The 16,125-nt window shown below is 40.8% G+C and overlaps 1 protein-coding gene across 3 annotated transcripts in view; it reads left to right on the top strand.

Annotated features, from left to right (window-relative positions):
* Positions 1-16,125, top strand: part of atp8b3 (ATPase phospholipid transporting 8B3) — a 67,827-nt gene that overhangs the window by 31,663 nt on the left and 20,039 nt on the right. For all 3 annotated transcript variants that reach the window (XM_062039346.1, XM_062039345.1, XM_062039347.1), the window contains 4 exons: positions 3,439-3,470; positions 3,545-3,701; positions 5,979-6,167; positions 6,247-6,359. In XM_062039346.1, the coding sequence (XP_061895330.1) occupies positions 3,439-3,470; positions 3,545-3,701; positions 5,979-6,167; positions 6,247-6,359 (491 nt within the window). The remainder of the gene's footprint in view (positions 1-3,438; positions 3,471-3,544; positions 3,702-5,978; positions 6,168-6,246; positions 6,360-16,125) is intronic.

The following is a 16,125-nucleotide window of genomic DNA, read 5'->3' as shown; positions in this document are numbered from 1 at the left end:
TGCGGGAACCAAAGGGGCAAGTGAGGACAAGGTCAGAAGGAACACGGAGAGCAAGTACACAGGGAGAGGAGCCAGAGACGCGATAGCTTACTGTGAGACAGAGAACTACGTTCTAGCACTGGATCTCAGGACACACTGGCTCTTATGGTGTGGAGTCTCATCAGGAACAGGTGCGTTGATCACTGATTGTCTGCACCCGTGCAGGGCGTGTCCAGCGGTGCTCTCAGCGGCACTTGCAGAGGAATAAATGGCGGTATGCTCACGCGCCGTAACACACGTTTTCAGTTATTTCACCATTTTTTGTTAAGTACGTAACTCCACATGTGTTCATTCATACTTTTGATGCCTTCAGTGACAATCTACAATGTAAATAGTCATGAAAATAAAGAAAACCCATTGAATGAGAAAGTGTGTCCAAATTTGGCATGTACTGTACATTAATTTATATCAGTTATATTTTCATATGTGTATTATCTGCGCAGCCGTAGGGGAAAATAGCTCTATACACTTCCGTTCAAAAGTTTGGGGTCACCCAAACAATTTTGTGGAATAGCCTTCATTTCTAAGAACAAGAATAGACTGTCGAGTTTCAGAGGAAAGTTCTCTTTTTCTGGCCATTTTGAGCGTTTAATTGACCCCACAAATGTGATGCTCCAGAAACTCAATCTGCTCAAAGGAAGGTTAGTTTTGTAGCTTCTGTAACGAGCTAAACTGTTTTCAGATGTGTGAACATGATTGCACAAGGGTTTTCTAATCATCAATTAGCCTTCTGAGCCAATGAGCAAACACATTGTACCATTAGAACACTGGAGTGATAGTTGCTGGAAATGGGCCTCTATACACCTATGTAGATATTGCACCAAAAACCAGACATTTGCAGCTAGAATAATCATTTACCACATTAGCAATGTATAGAGTGTATTTCTTTAAAGTTAAGACTAGTTTAAAGTTATCTTCATTGAAAAGTACAGTGCTTTTCCTTCAAAAATAAGGACATTTCAATGTGACCCCAAACTTTTGAACGGTAGTGTACATTGTGACCACAACAAATGTTGTATCCTTTATCGATTCAATTCAACTACTTTATTTATCAGTAAAGAATTTGAGGTGTGAAGCAGTTTACCAAAGCACAACAACAAACATCCACTACACACACAAATTAGGCCACACGGCACAGATCTCATAAAAATAATAAATATGCAATATATCTGTTGGATAGCTAAAATGTCAAGAATGTGAGCCCTTGAATCCTTAATCAATGATACAATGACGTTCAGTGAGTCTACAGAGCTAAAATACCTGGAGTTAATCAATAACGCAATATATGTATGCCATGAATAAAAAGAAAATAGCAAAAATAGGATAAAAATCACAGTGATATTATCATTATTTGTCTGACTGTTATGAGATCATTTGCTTTCTAACCTCATCCAGGGGTTTTATGTTATCATTCCGTTTGTTTGTTTGAACTTTAGTTATATAGTTAATCATATTTAATCAAGCTGCATTGCAGACTCTAACGTCCAAGTAGACATATAATCACATACAGTACATAAAACAACCAAAATACAGTATAAAAGGCATTATCACATACTATTAAAAATAGTGCTTGTGCATATTCAAAAAAAGGCATCTAATAAATAAAAGCAGCAATAAAAAAATATACAAACACTTTAAAAATGCGTCTACAAATTCAATAAAAGTCAGAGATACTAGTGTTTCCATAGCTAGTTAGCTAAATATCTTAATAAGTTATGGGCAGCTTTTCATGCGACTTTCAGGAAACGTCTAAAATGGGAACAACTGACCCTAATCCGGATTATGTTTATTACATTACTTAGCGTTTACGTATCGAGCTTCAACTTCGGTGTGCTTCAGGACCCGCCTCCACCCACAGAGACGGAGACAGTGGATGACGGACAAGTGGGTTCACTCTGTTTCTTTCATTCCACTATAGATATTTCAAAAAGATATTGGCACATTTTTAAGAGACTTTCAGGAAATGTCAGTAATGGAATAAGGAACAAGTGATTACATTTTAGGGGTGATTCTGATCACCGCGTGGATTCAGGACTTTTTCACGAACTGCACTCCCCGAGTGCTTTTATAGTTATTTCATGTATGAATTTATGCATGTTATATTATTATTCATTTTTTTTGTCCATTATTGAAAATGCATGGTTTAATTAATAATTTTTTATCCTATATTTTTTTCGCATTTTTGTTCAGATTTGGGGTATTTATTGTTATTATGATTATGAGACCAAATGGTTTTATGTAGTCAATTTTTTTTATTTTTGCTTGCTTGCTTGCTTTTAATCACAATTTTCTATCAAATGTGTTCAGCATAGTTATTGTCATAACTGTTATGAATCATACTATCAACGACACTATTATTTGTTGTATGTGACAAGAACATATGGTTGTATTTTTTTTATTTTTTTTAAATTACTTTTATCACAATTTTTTAATGTGATACTATATGTTTTTCATGTTATTTATTTATGTGTACCTAAATAGTTTTTATTTAATCATCATCCTTATTTCATTCCATTTCATTATTTAAAAAAAACTAAAATAAAGCAAAAATACTCCCATCTGCACAATTCAAATTAAACAGCATCTCCAACACAATGTAGCAATCTGAAAAAACAATAGTAATATTGAAAGAAAATATAACAAACCAAATAAGAAACATGGTGTGTGTCCGAAAAAGAGGAGGAATTAGCAAAAGCTTATAATGTCCACCACTCCGATATAATCTAATTCTTTATCAACAATGCAGTACATGACATTATATACAAGTATTTAATATACAATTACAGCATACATTTAATGTATAATTACATTAATGAATACTCCCAAGGAAAAAAAACCTTATCATTTCATCAAATGTATCAAAATACATAATTAAGACATTTAGTTTTCTCCACCTATCAAAAAATAATAATATTTTATTTATTTTTTATCTATTCATTAGTAGTAATTGTAGTAGGATTTGTTATTATTGTTACAGTTATATTGTTATTTGTTACGTTTCGTGTCACAGTACCGTTGTTCTTGACCCCAGGCTGCAGAGACGGCAGGCAAAGTGCACAATAATGCATTATTGTGCACTTTGAAGTATAGACAAAGAGGTACAAAGCTCTGTCCATATGACATGGCTGGCATGAAAAGTGTCCTGATTGGCAGCTAGGAACAGCTGTGTACTGATTGCCAATCAAGGTCTGGGGAGGGAACCAGAGCTCAGACAGGAGAAATAGTGACCAAAAAAAAGCAAATGCAAACACAAATTAGAGCACTGCACAGGAAACAAAACAAAACAACAAAAACTAATAATAATTGTCATAAGAGATCATGAGTTATAATTATATGCATGCTATAGGTGAGAACATGTGTGTTTTGTTTATTAATTTATCAATATCTTACCTCCAATAGGTGATGTTTCAATAAGGGCAGAGGACACAAAGGTACCCATAGCCACACCCTTAAAGAGTCAATATGATGCCATCTACTGTACATCGTGCATTTTTTTCTGGCATAGCCGATGGACCTCAGATGGAATCCTTTCTCCCGTGGGGGTCTGTTCATGTGGGCTCCCACCCTGGTGAGGCGTCTCCGAGCACAGCAGTGTGAGACCACAAGACAATTCTTCACGGCGCTGACCGTGTGTCACACCGTCATGGCCGAGTGGAAGAAAGGTGAGAGGTTTCTGTCAATGAATGCGGAAAACAGGGAACAGCTTTTCTACAGTGGTGTGCCGTCAGGGCCAGCAAGGGCTTCTCTGCTGGCCTAACATAACCAGAAATTATGATCATAATTAAAGACAAATGTACTTTTTAATTAACTTTCCCTAAATATCTAAAAGTATTCAAATTCTCTTCATGTCATATTATGCTATTTCTAGGTTAGAGTTTGTATCAATCAGAATTCAGCTTGATATGTTGCCATGCTGTACGAAATCTGCCCGGGGCCTTCAGAATCAACAATGCGGGCGTCTATGCACTGTAAGTGAACGGAAACATACAGTTGATAGACTGTTGTGATAGCCAATCAGATCATGAGTTGTTGTCAGTAAAGCCTTCTAGCTGGTCTAAGGTTGAACATGACATTTACGCGTCCTGTGATTGGGTACTCACCGGGACCGTTAGCGGATTATTTTGAGAACACACACAGTTGATAGACAGTTGTGATAGCCAATCAGATCACAAGTTGTTGACAGTAGCCTATCTAGGTAGCCTGATGTTAACGAGACTGGGATTGGATACTCCCTTGTCATTCCAAAGTGAGTATCCAATCACAAGTTGCAACCTAGCCGGAAGCAGGAAGTGTTGACCCACAAAAAAGGAGAACAAAACGTTGATTAGTTGGCAGATATATATTTGCAAGGCCATTTTCAAGAAGGATATTTACAGAGAAACTACATCTTGTGAGATGATGTCGGCGATGAAACGGGGAAATGCCCGCCATTTCCACTCGAATCAACCGACTACGAGGGCTTATACGGTGTCGAACGGGTGCTACAAATTGTGAGTTCGAATATTTTATTTCTTAATTGTTTCACGTTTAATATGTTTTTTGCAATTTTAATTTGGACAGTGCCACATAAGATATGTTTAAGTTGCTGATGCGGGTTTATTGATGCGGTTTTGTACACTGTTGAGTTGTTTCAATGCTTTCTCCAGCAATGGTCATGTGGTGACATAAATAATGGTATTTTGAGAGGTAATCATTGAAGTCGGACATCACTGAAGGCCTAGTTGGGAAACGCACGGCCCGCAAATGCTTTTCTAGGTCGTCTTTTGCCAAGCCTCTGTAACGGTACAGCGGGAGAAGGAGACGGCACGGAGACAGTGGCGTCGTTAGCTGGCAGCGTGTTTATTGGAATAAACAAATGTGTGTGAAGTGTGTATGTAATCCAAATGAATAAGATGTCAGGTTCAAACACTGATGACATCTATTAAACAAGACAAAAGGCAAGGAATCAAACAGAGGCAGAATTCAATTTGGACTCAGATCTGAGGAGAGACATGGCCACTGTACTCTCTGTACAGTTCTGCACCACGCTCTGACGAAGAAGGTTTTCGTCTCCTCTTTTATTTAGATGTTCAATGTTTACGCAACAACACCTGTCTCAACAGGAATGGGGAGTATGTAAACAGTCATTGTTTTTGGTCACATTGAAGACAAAAGAAGATCTCTCGGGCTTGGGCTCGTCCTGGATTCAGCTTGAGCAGGTTTTCGAGGACAATGGATAACCCCTCCCGTCTTATTCCACCGTACACAGCGGAATCTTCCAAGCGTTTGGCTTGGTGCAACAAAGACAGCTTCTTGTCTGTTCATTGGAAACTCAGAACGGAAAGTTTTTTGATAATTTAAAATTTTTTTTCTGACATATGGTGTGACTATGTGTGGCAAGTATGTGAGGGTTGTTACCAGGGGGTGTTGAAGGGGCATGTTGAAATCGAGGCGGAAGTCCAGATAGGGCAAGGCAGGCTCGGAAGTCCAGAGACAGGCGGAAGGTCAAGGGCTGGAGCGAGGCGTCGTGGTCAGAGGGCAGGCGTGAGGTCGAGATCCAGAGAGACAGCAGAGAGTTCCGAGGGGATCCGGTAAGACGAGACACACAGCTCGGCAACGGGGAAGGAAGACGGGAAGCTGGATGACGACAAAACACAGGACACAATGAGCATGACGGGGGAAGAATACAAAGAGCGAGGAAGCACGTAGGCAAGGAAAGCTGGAGACGTAATAAGGCTTACTGTACGGGTACGAGGAACTACGTTCTGGCCCGGAACGCAGGTTTGCACTGGCTTAAGCGCGGCGTCTCATCAGCTTCAGGTGTGCAGATTGCAGATTGATTGCAGCCGCCTGCTGCAGCCGGAGTGGCGCTTGGAGGTGTGCTCACCGCACAGATGAATGCTCATTGGAATGCGCCCGGGCCGTGACAGCCTCTGTACTGATCGCTCATCTACTTCCAGGCGCTCCAGTTTACCAAGTGGCATCTCCAGACGAGGAAGCTCTTGTTTGTGCCGCCAGGGAGTTGGGCTGGGTCTTCCTGTCCAGGACCGGAGACATCATCGTTGTCTCCGAACTGGGAGTCACCCGTCGCTATAAACTGCTGGCGTTGCTTGACTTCACCAGCCAGAGGAGAAGGATGTCTGTGCTGGGTGAGCGCAGCCAGCCATGTTTTATCATGTCCACATTGGAGGTTGATCCTCATCCTGGTCCTGTTTCTGTTTGATCCAGTTCAGGAGCCAGGGGGAGCTTTGAAACTTTACTGCAAGGGAGCTGATATAGTGATACTGGAGAGGCTACAAAGGGGCTGTCCACATCAGGAGATGACTGAACAAGCCTTGGAGGTGATCAGGCTTTTCCTACTCATTTAACACAACAACATTAGGCAAATAATGAAGGCCACAGTTGTACCTGAGACCATCAGGTCCGGAAATCAACACACAGGTCTGGCTAAAGAATGAAAAGTACAACATTAGGCACACCTACCGTGTACAGGTCAAAAGTTTGGACACACTTTCTCCTCATTCAATGCGTTTTCTTTACTTTCATGACTATTTACATTGTAGATTGTCACTGAAGGCATCGAAACTATGAATGAACACATGTGGAGTTATGCACTTAACAAAAAAAGGTGAAATAACTGAAAACATGTATTATATTCTATTTTCTTCAAAATAGCCACCCTTTGCTCTGATTACTTTTTCGCACATTCTTGGCATTCTCTCGATGAGCTTCAAGCACACCTGCGAAGTGAAAACCATTTCAGGTGACTACCTCTTGAAGCTCATGGAGAGAATGCCAAGAGTGTGCGAAAAAGTAATCAGAGCAAAGGGTGGCTATTTTTGAAGAAACTAGAAACTGTCTTTGCCCATAAATAATAATGAATTACAATTAATGTTGATTTGAAACATTGACCTATTTAAAGCTCCAATTATTTCACGTCAAATATTTCACTTTGAACATTTTTTGGAAGGAAATATAGAATTTTTTGTGGTTTTGCAATAAAAAAAAAAAAACTTTTGACGAAAAGGGGATAAAACATTAAAAAAAAGAACTTTATATCAACAGATAGACCTGAAGTTGCATTGAATAATAAAATAACATTATATATGACTTAATTTGAACATTTTTATGACAGAAACCCTCTGGGTCCCCAAGACCAAACTTGAGATGAGCCCTAAAGGTAAAAAATATATATATTTATTGGTTTAAAAAATGGGCCCTGCGATGAGTTGGCGACTTGTCCAGGGTGTACCCCGCCTTCCGCCCAAAATGCAGCTGAGATAGGCTCCAGCATCCCCCGCGACCCCGTAAGGCAGTGGTCCCCAACCTTTTTGTAGCTGCGGACCGGTCAACGCTTGGGGGGGGAGGGGGGGTATTTTTTTTATTTTTTTTTAACATAAATAAATACAATCATGTGTGCTTACGGACTGTATACCTGCAGGCTGTATTGATCTACATTGATATAGAATGTATATATTGTGTTTTTTATGTTGATTTCATAAAAAAAAAAAAAAAATTAAATTCTTGTGCGGCCCGGTACCAATCGGTCTGCGGACCGGTACCGGGCCGCGGCCCGGTGGTTGGGGACCACTGCCGTAAGGGACAAGCGGTAGAAAATGGATGGATGGATGGGTTTAAAAAATGTCCCCTGCATGCTTTAATTTTTCAGTATGCGGCCCTCAGTGGAAAGAGTTTGGACACCCCTGGTTTATCCTATCCTATCGTCTCCTATCCATTCCTATCGACTGATGTAATTATTGTACTGACGGAATATAGGACGATATTTTTCCCCTAATAAAAAAGTCTTGTTCTCTTACATTCATGGTGTGAACATTTTTCCATGCAAAACTAAATGGCCGCCCCAAATTCCACCTCTCTAAACACACAAAATTACTTTTCCAAAAACACATTGTCTTATATTCAGGGTCATTTTAAAGGCCTACTGAAATGAAATTTTCTTATTTAAACGGGGATAGCAGGTCCATTCTATGTCATACTTGATCATTTCGCGATATTGCCATATTTTTGCTGAAAGGATTTAGTAGAGAACATCGACGATAAAGTTCGCAACTTTTGGTTGCTGATAAAAAAAGCTTTGCCTGTACCGGAAGTAGCGTGACGTCACAGGTTGTGGAGCTCCTCACATCTGCACATTGTTTACAATCATGGCCACTAGCAGCGAGAGCGATTCGGACCGAGAAAGCGACGATTACCACATTAATTTGAGCGAGAATGAAATATTTGTGGATGAGGAAAGTGAGAGTGAAGGATTAGAGGGCAGTGGAAGCGATTCAGATAGGGAAGATGCTGTGAGAGGCGGGTGGGACCTGATATTCAGTTGGGAATGACTAAAACAGTAAATAAACACAAGACATATATATACTCTATTAGCCACAACACAACCAGGCTTATATTTAATATGCCACAAATTAATCCGCATAACAAACACCTAGCCCCTCCCGTCCATATAACCCACCAATACAAATCAAACACCCGCACAACACACTCAATCCCACAGCCCAAAGTACCGTTCACCTCCGCAAAGTTCATACAGCACATATATTTCCCCAAAGTTACGTACGTGACATGCACATAGCGGCACGCACGTACGGGCAAGCGATCAAATGTTTGGAAACCAAAGCTGCGTACTCACGGTAGCGCGTCTGCTATCCAACTCAAAGTCCTCCTGGTTGTGTTGCTGCAGCCGGCCGCTAATACACCGCTTCCCACCTACAGCTTTCTTCTTTGCAGTCTTCATTGTTCATTAAACAAATTGCAAAAGATTCACCAACAAAGATGTTCAGAATACTGTGGAATTTTGCGATGAAAACAGACGACTTAATAGCTGGCCACAATGGTGTCCCAATATGTCCGCTACAATCCGTGACGTCAAGCGCAAACGTCATCATACCGAGACGTTTTCAGCAGAATATTTCGCGGGAAATTTAAAATTGCACTTTACTAATCTAACCCGGCCGTATTGGCATGTGTTGCAATGTTAAGATTTCATCATTGATGTATAAACTATCAGACTGCGTGGTCGGTAGTAGTGGGTTTCAGTAGGCCTTTAAATTTGTGTCAAAATTTACAGTTTCCATATAGAACGTTTGCTGGTGTTAGAGTTAGTTAGAAGTGTTACACAAAACTACTCAACAAAAATTAAAAACGAGGTAACATTAGTGCTGTTACAGTCCACGTGCATTGAGGCCAAGTGGGCCTGGTACTGATCACATCCAACAAGGCGGGGTCTGTAAGTCTCTACTGCAGGGGTCACCAATGCGGTGCCCGCGGGCACCAGGTAGCCCGTAAGGACCAGACATTTTTAATTCTAAGAGAGACAAAACTCAAATAGAATTTGAAAATCCAAGAAAATATTTTAAAGACTTGGTCTTCACTAACTGACAAAGAAACAGATAACAGATTTGGTGTCCAGTTCAAAGTGTGACATGATTTATTTAAAAATTTGAGAGTTGACTTTTGTATTTTACATGAGTTATTATTTGTACAAACATGGTGCAAAGTAATTCATGATTTGTTAAAAAATGTTAGTGGCTATCTAGTTAAAATGGGATATTGTGATTTCACAAGACTGTCTTAGAAGTGATCATTTGAAAATGTTCAATTTGAAAAATGTGCACTTAGAGAAAATATAAAAATAAAGTGTTGCATATTGACCCGATTCTATATATATTTATTGTGAGAAATCATTAAGATGATCAGTGTTTCCACAAAAATAAATATCATTAATTATTAATAATAACATAGAGTTAAAGGCCTACTGAAATGACATTTTTTTATTTAAACGAGAATAGCAGATCCATTCTATGTGTCATACTTGATCATTTCGCGATAATGCCATATTTTTGCTGAAAGGATTTAGTAGAGAAAATCGACGATAAAGTTCGCAACTTTTGCTCACTGATAAAAAAAAGCCTTGCCTGTACCGGAAGTAGCGTGACGTCACAGGAGCTAGTATTCCTCACAATTCCCCATTGTTTACAATGGAGCGAGAGAGATTCGAATCGAGAAAGTGACGATTACCCCATTAATTTGAGCGAGGATGAAAGATTCGTAGATGAGGAACGTTACAGTGAAGGACTTGAGAGGCAGTGATGGACGTATCTTTTTTCGCTCTGACCGTAACTTAGGTACAAGCTGGCTCATTGGATTCCACACTCTCTCCTTTTTCTATTGTAGATCACAGATTTGTATTTTAAACCACCTCAGATACTATATCCTCTTGAAAATGAGAGTCGAGAACGCGAAATGGACATTCACAGTGACTGAACATGTAAATACACGATTAATAATATTCAGCTTTGCGAAGCTAAAAAAAATAGAAGCTAACCTAGCAACGTAGCCAACGTGATAGCATAGCAGTCTCAAATGCAGATAGAAACTAAATTAAAAAAAAACCTGACTGGATGGACAGACAGAAGATCAAAAATACTTGTCACGTTTCAGTGCACAGTGTCCACACGTATCGGAGAATAAAGTAATACTCTTAATCTTTAGCCTAATGGCATATTTATTACAAGTAGCGGCTGAAAAATGGCGCGTCTCACAAAAAGAGCGTAATGACGTCACATCCTGTGTACGTACCGTAAACATATAGAACATACAGCACAACACAATAGGTACCGTAATGCAATGGGTAAGGGCGCAATCCAAACACAACATTTAACACCCCCACTCGCCATTAACTCAATTGGTTACCTTGAGAAAAAAATTACAATGCAAGAAAAGAAAATAGGGATCACATGTTGTCCCTTCCCCAATAAACAGAAAAACACACTGCACTTCTAAGTGCCAAACATGTCCTGTTTGAACCTTTTTAGCTTCATCTTGGTGGCTGGCTTTGTCAGAACATCGGCAATCATATTTTCTGTAGGACAGTACTCCAAAATCACTCTGCCACTTTTTATAGTTTCCCTTATGAAATGGTATTTGATATCTATGTGTTTACACCGTTGCCTGTTCACTGGGTTTTTGGCTAGTGCAATAGTGCCTTGATTATCTTCAAATACCTTTGTTTGTGTATAAGGGTATTTGTCAATGCCTCTGAGTAGCTGTCCTAGGTAGATACATTCTTGAATGGCTGATGCCAAAGACATGTACTCTGCCTCACATGTAGATAAAGCAACAGTAGCTTGTTTTCTTGTTTTCCATGAGATTAGAGAGCTACCTTCGCTTAGACTAGCACAATAACCTGATGTGCTTCTCCTGTCAGACACATCTGACGCCCAGTCAGCGTCACTGTACACTCTCAATCCCAGTTTTTCAGTTTTATTTCCTTTGAAACATAACTTGTTTTCTGCTGTACCTTTGAGGTATCTAAACACATGTTTTACTGTGTTCCAGTGTTCGACTGTTGGCTCAGCAAAGTATTGGGATAATTTACTGACCACAAAACTTATGTCTGGACGTGTGCATGTGGACAAGTAGATTAGGCTTCCAACAGCCTCCCTGAACCTTCTTTGATCTGTCATTTTGTCTGCATCACCTGTGTACTCTAGTTTTGGTTCACATGGAGTCTCTCTGGACTTGCAATTTTGCATTTCAAATCTCTCTAAGATTTTGTGAACATATCTCTCTTGAGACATTGTGACTTTACCATTTGTTTGGTCAAAATCTATTCCCAGAAAATGTTTCAATTTTCCTAGATCCTTCATTTTGAATCTTTCAGTGAGCATCATTTTCACACTGTTGAGTACACCATTGTTTTTAGATGCTATGATGAGATCGTCTACCCATACAAGTAAAATCACTTTCTCATAATGCTCCTCTCGTGAGTACACACAATGATTAGCAGAATTTTGTACAAAACCATTCTCAGTTAGACATGTGTGCAACATTGCATTCCAATTTCTACCGGACTGTTTCAAACCATAGAGAGACTTGTGCAATTTACACACTAGCTTTTCACCTGTGACTGATTCTTTCTCATAGCCTTCTGGCTGTTCGATATAAATTTCGCAATCGATCGGGGCGTGAAGATAAGCAGTCTTTACATCAAGCTGGTGCAGCACTAGCTCCTCTTGTGCCGCCTTTTGCATGATCACCCTCACACTTGTCATGTCTGCTGTGGGTGAAAATGTCTCTTTGTAGTCAGTTCCCTTTTTCTGACTGTAGCCTTTCGCTACGAACCTCGCTTTGTATTTATCTGTTCCGTCAATGTCACTCTTGAGGGCATAGACCCATTTTCCCCCCACTGCCTGTTTGCCCGGTGGCAAATGGGTGAGGCTAAAGGTGTCGTTTTCCTCCAGTGACTTCACCTCATCATCCATAGCATTTTTCCACTGCCTTGATTTGTTTGACATTATCGCTTCCTTGTAGGTTTGAGGAATGTCACATACTGCTCTGTAGCAAGAGTCCACGCATGTTACAAATTTGTCCATTGTATCCTCAGTCTCAAACTCCTGTAAGTGAACCGGCCTCCTCCTGGTTCGCGATGGGTTCCTTCTGTTTACAGTGTCAGTGACTCTACCCGGCTGTGTGCGTTCAGTCTGTTCAGGTAAAGTCTCAGAAACACCCTGTAAACCTTGATCTGGTACATTTTCAACCTTGTCATCATCAACACAAATTTCTCTTTCATTAACCCTGGGTTGTACATCACCATACCCCATGTATGACTCACATGTTTGTGTTTCTTTTTCTGTTGCAGTTTTGGTTGTGAATTTTACCAATCTATGTTTCTGAACTTTCTCTTGTTCTGGGTAGTACACTAGGTAGGCTGGGCTGTTTTTATCGTAACCCACAAAAACACCCTGCTCACACCTAGAGTCTAGCTTGCCCTTGGCTTGTTGCTGGTAAGCATAGCACACTGATCCAAATTTTTGCATTTTGGAAATGTTTGGTTCTTTCCCTGCGAACAACTCGTATGGTGTTTTCTGTGTACGCCTAGAGTAGCATCTGTTCCGTACATAGGCCGCCGTCTGTACTGCGTAGTTCCACAGCTTATTTGGTAAGTTACTTTCTAGCAGTAAGCATCTGCCCATCTCATAAAGGGTTCTCCACCCTCTCTCGGCCGTGCCATTTTGGTGTGGTGAATAGGGTGCAGACGTTTCATGTCTAATCCTATTCCTTATTAACAGTGCCTGGAACTCTTTGCTTGTATACTCAGAACCATTATCTGATCTGATGCACCGAACCTCACCGTATGGTGCTACGTCAGCTAAAAACCGTTCTGTTGCGAGCACTGCATCACTTTTAGACCTTAGAAAGTACACCATCATGGTACCAGAATAGTCATCAGTAAATATTTGTGCATATTTGTGACCATCAATGCTAGGCGTTTGCATGGGACCGGCTAGGTCAGTGTGGACTAGTTCCAAGGGTTTCTTAGCCCTCCTGTCAGGCTCCTTGTTTCTCGTCTGGGTAAATTTTCCTTTTGTGCACACTTCACATAATTGTGCTGGTTTAGCCGCACTCCCTTTTATCTCCATGCCTCTCACTACACCTTGTAATTTTTGCACATCTTCATAATTACAATGGCCTAAAATTTCATGCCATGTTTGTACATCATGACACACTTTACATAGATCAATATCAGTTTGAACAGTAGGCAAGTAATACAGATTACCACTTTCGTGTATGTCAAACCTGCTACCGTCCCTTGTGACCATGCGATTGTCCCCTTTCTCGAAGGTGATCGTCGCTCCTCCATTTGTGGCACGCGCCACAGAAAATATGTCATGTGGATATGTGGGCATGTACAGAGCATCCCTCAGTTGTGCTCTGTGCTGTCGTCCAGCGCTGTCCTGCAGACAGATGGTCGCTGTTCCTCTTCTCTGTGCTATTCCACTGCATTTGGTTCCGTCTGCTAGCTCCACTGAATGAGAGTCAGGTTGAAACGTGTCATCGAAGCTTTTAAACTTTTCTATGTCATTCACAATATGTGATGTTGCTCCTCCGTCGACCATAATGCCTTTCATCTTCACGCTGCCTGGTGGTCTCTCATTCCTTGCGTCGTTTGCCTTGAAGAAATGGTCCTCTCGGTCGCTGTCTCGTTCCTCCACGACCTTTCTCGCGCCATCTCGTTCCCCCTTTTTCTTGCACAGCGACTCTTCGTGTGTGTTACTTTTGCAGTATCCACACCATACTTTTCTGGAACACTTTCTTGCTTTGTGCCCCTTTATTCCACATCTGTAGCACGTCACGTTGGCATCTTCATCTTTTCTATTGCCAGCTTGTGCCCTTGGTGGACCTCTGCCCTGTTTTACATGGGTCTTCATCACATTGTCTGTAGATTCTGTCTTCTTCATTTTCTCGCTCTCTTCATAAACTCTTAGTCTCCTTTTAAAGTCTGCAAATGTAACTGTATCTTCATTTTGTGTTACATGGACTGCTAGGGGCTTGAAGGATTCTGGTAGCCCATTTATCACCATGGCTACATTTAGTCCGTCACTCATGGTTTCACCAGCGTCTTTTAGAGCCATGATAATGTTCTCTGCTCTTATAATGTAGTCTGTAACATTCTCACCTTCTCCCATGTGTAGCTTGGTGAGTGATGTGTACAGATTGATGATCCTCGGCTTACTTTTTCCGGAGTAGTGTTCTCTCAGTATTTTCAGGGCTTGTCTGCCATCATCTGCAGCCTCGTGTCTTATTAAGGATAAGCTTTTGTCATCAATGAGTCTGATCAGTTCAGCATAACAGTCAGTATTCTTCCTCCTATGTTCAGCTTGAGCTTCTTCATTGCCAGATGGCGCATTCAGGATCGCCTCTTTTAATTTTAGAATGTGTAGATGACCTAAAAATCTTGTTTCCCTCAGGTCATATTTTTCATCTGATCCATCAAAAAGAAGTTGCGGGGCTGGTGTCGCCATTCTGTTAGCCATCTCGCGTATTGCGTCGCGAAAAACTTCTTCCGAGCTTTACTCACTTTATCTCCAAGTTGTCCACAGAAGCTCCGTGTTAATCCGTCACGATAAACTTCCTCCAACTCTTCCTGGGCCCATAACCTGTCACGTTTCAGTGCACAGTGTCCACACGTATCGGAGAATAAAGTAATACTCTTAATCTTTAGCCTAATGGCATATTTATTACAAGTAGCGGCTGAAAAATGGCGCGTCTCACAAAAAGAGCGTAATGACGTCACATCCTGTGTACGTACCGTAAACATATAGAACATACAGCACAACACAATAGGTACCGTAATGCAATGGGTAAGGGCGCAATCCAAACACAACATTTAACAATACTATTAAACCATGAACATGTAAATACACGATTAATAATATTCAGCTTTGCTAAGCTAAAAAAAAATAGTAGCTAACCTAGCTACGTAGCCAACGTGATAGCATAGCAGTCTCAAATGCAGATAGAAACTAAATTTAAAAAAACCCTGACTGGATGGATAGACAGAAGATCAAAAATACTACTAATAATACCTAATAATAATACCTGGGATTTATATAGCGCTAAGTACCCAAAGTCGCTTTACATGTTAAAAACCCATCATTCATTCACACCTGGTGGTGGTAAGCTACTTTCGTAGCCACAGCTGCCCTGGGGTAGACTGACGGAAGCGTGGCTGCCAATTTGCGCCTACGGCCCCTCCGACCACCACCTATCCTTCATTCAACATTCATTCACCGGTGTGAGCGGCACCGGGGGCAAGGGTGAAGTGTCCTGCCCAAGGACACAACGGCCTGGTAAGAGGCGGGGAGCGAACCTGCAACCCTCAGGTTTCTGACACGGGCGCTCTACCCACTACGCCATGCCGCCCCCATTAAACCATGTACATGTAACTACACGGTTAAAAATTCTCAGCCTGGTAAGGCTTAACTATGCTGTTGCTAACGACGCTAAGGCTAATTTAGCAACTTAGCAACCGGACCTCACAGAACTATGTACTCTCTCTTTTTTCTATTGTGGATCATGGATTTGTATTTTAAACCACCTCGGATACTATATCCTCTTGAAAATGAGAGTCGAGCACGCGAAATGGACATTTAAAGTGACTTTTATCTCCAAGACAATACATCGGTGACACACTTAGCTACTGAGCTAACGTGATAGCATCGTTCTCAAATGAAGATAGAAACAAAATAAATAAACCCCTGACTGGAAGGATAGACAGAAGACCAACAATACTATTAAACC

Source organism: Entelurus aequoreus, linkage group LG27 (assembly GCF_033978785.1).
Source record: "Entelurus aequoreus isolate RoL-2023_Sb linkage group LG27, RoL_Eaeq_v1.1, whole genome shotgun sequence".
In the NCBI taxonomy this organism is placed as follows: Eukaryota; Metazoa; Chordata; class Actinopteri; order Syngnathiformes; family Syngnathidae; genus Entelurus; species Entelurus aequoreus.
The sequence above is the reverse complement of the archived record's forward strand: the minus strand, read 5'-3'. Positions and strand labels throughout refer to the sequence as shown.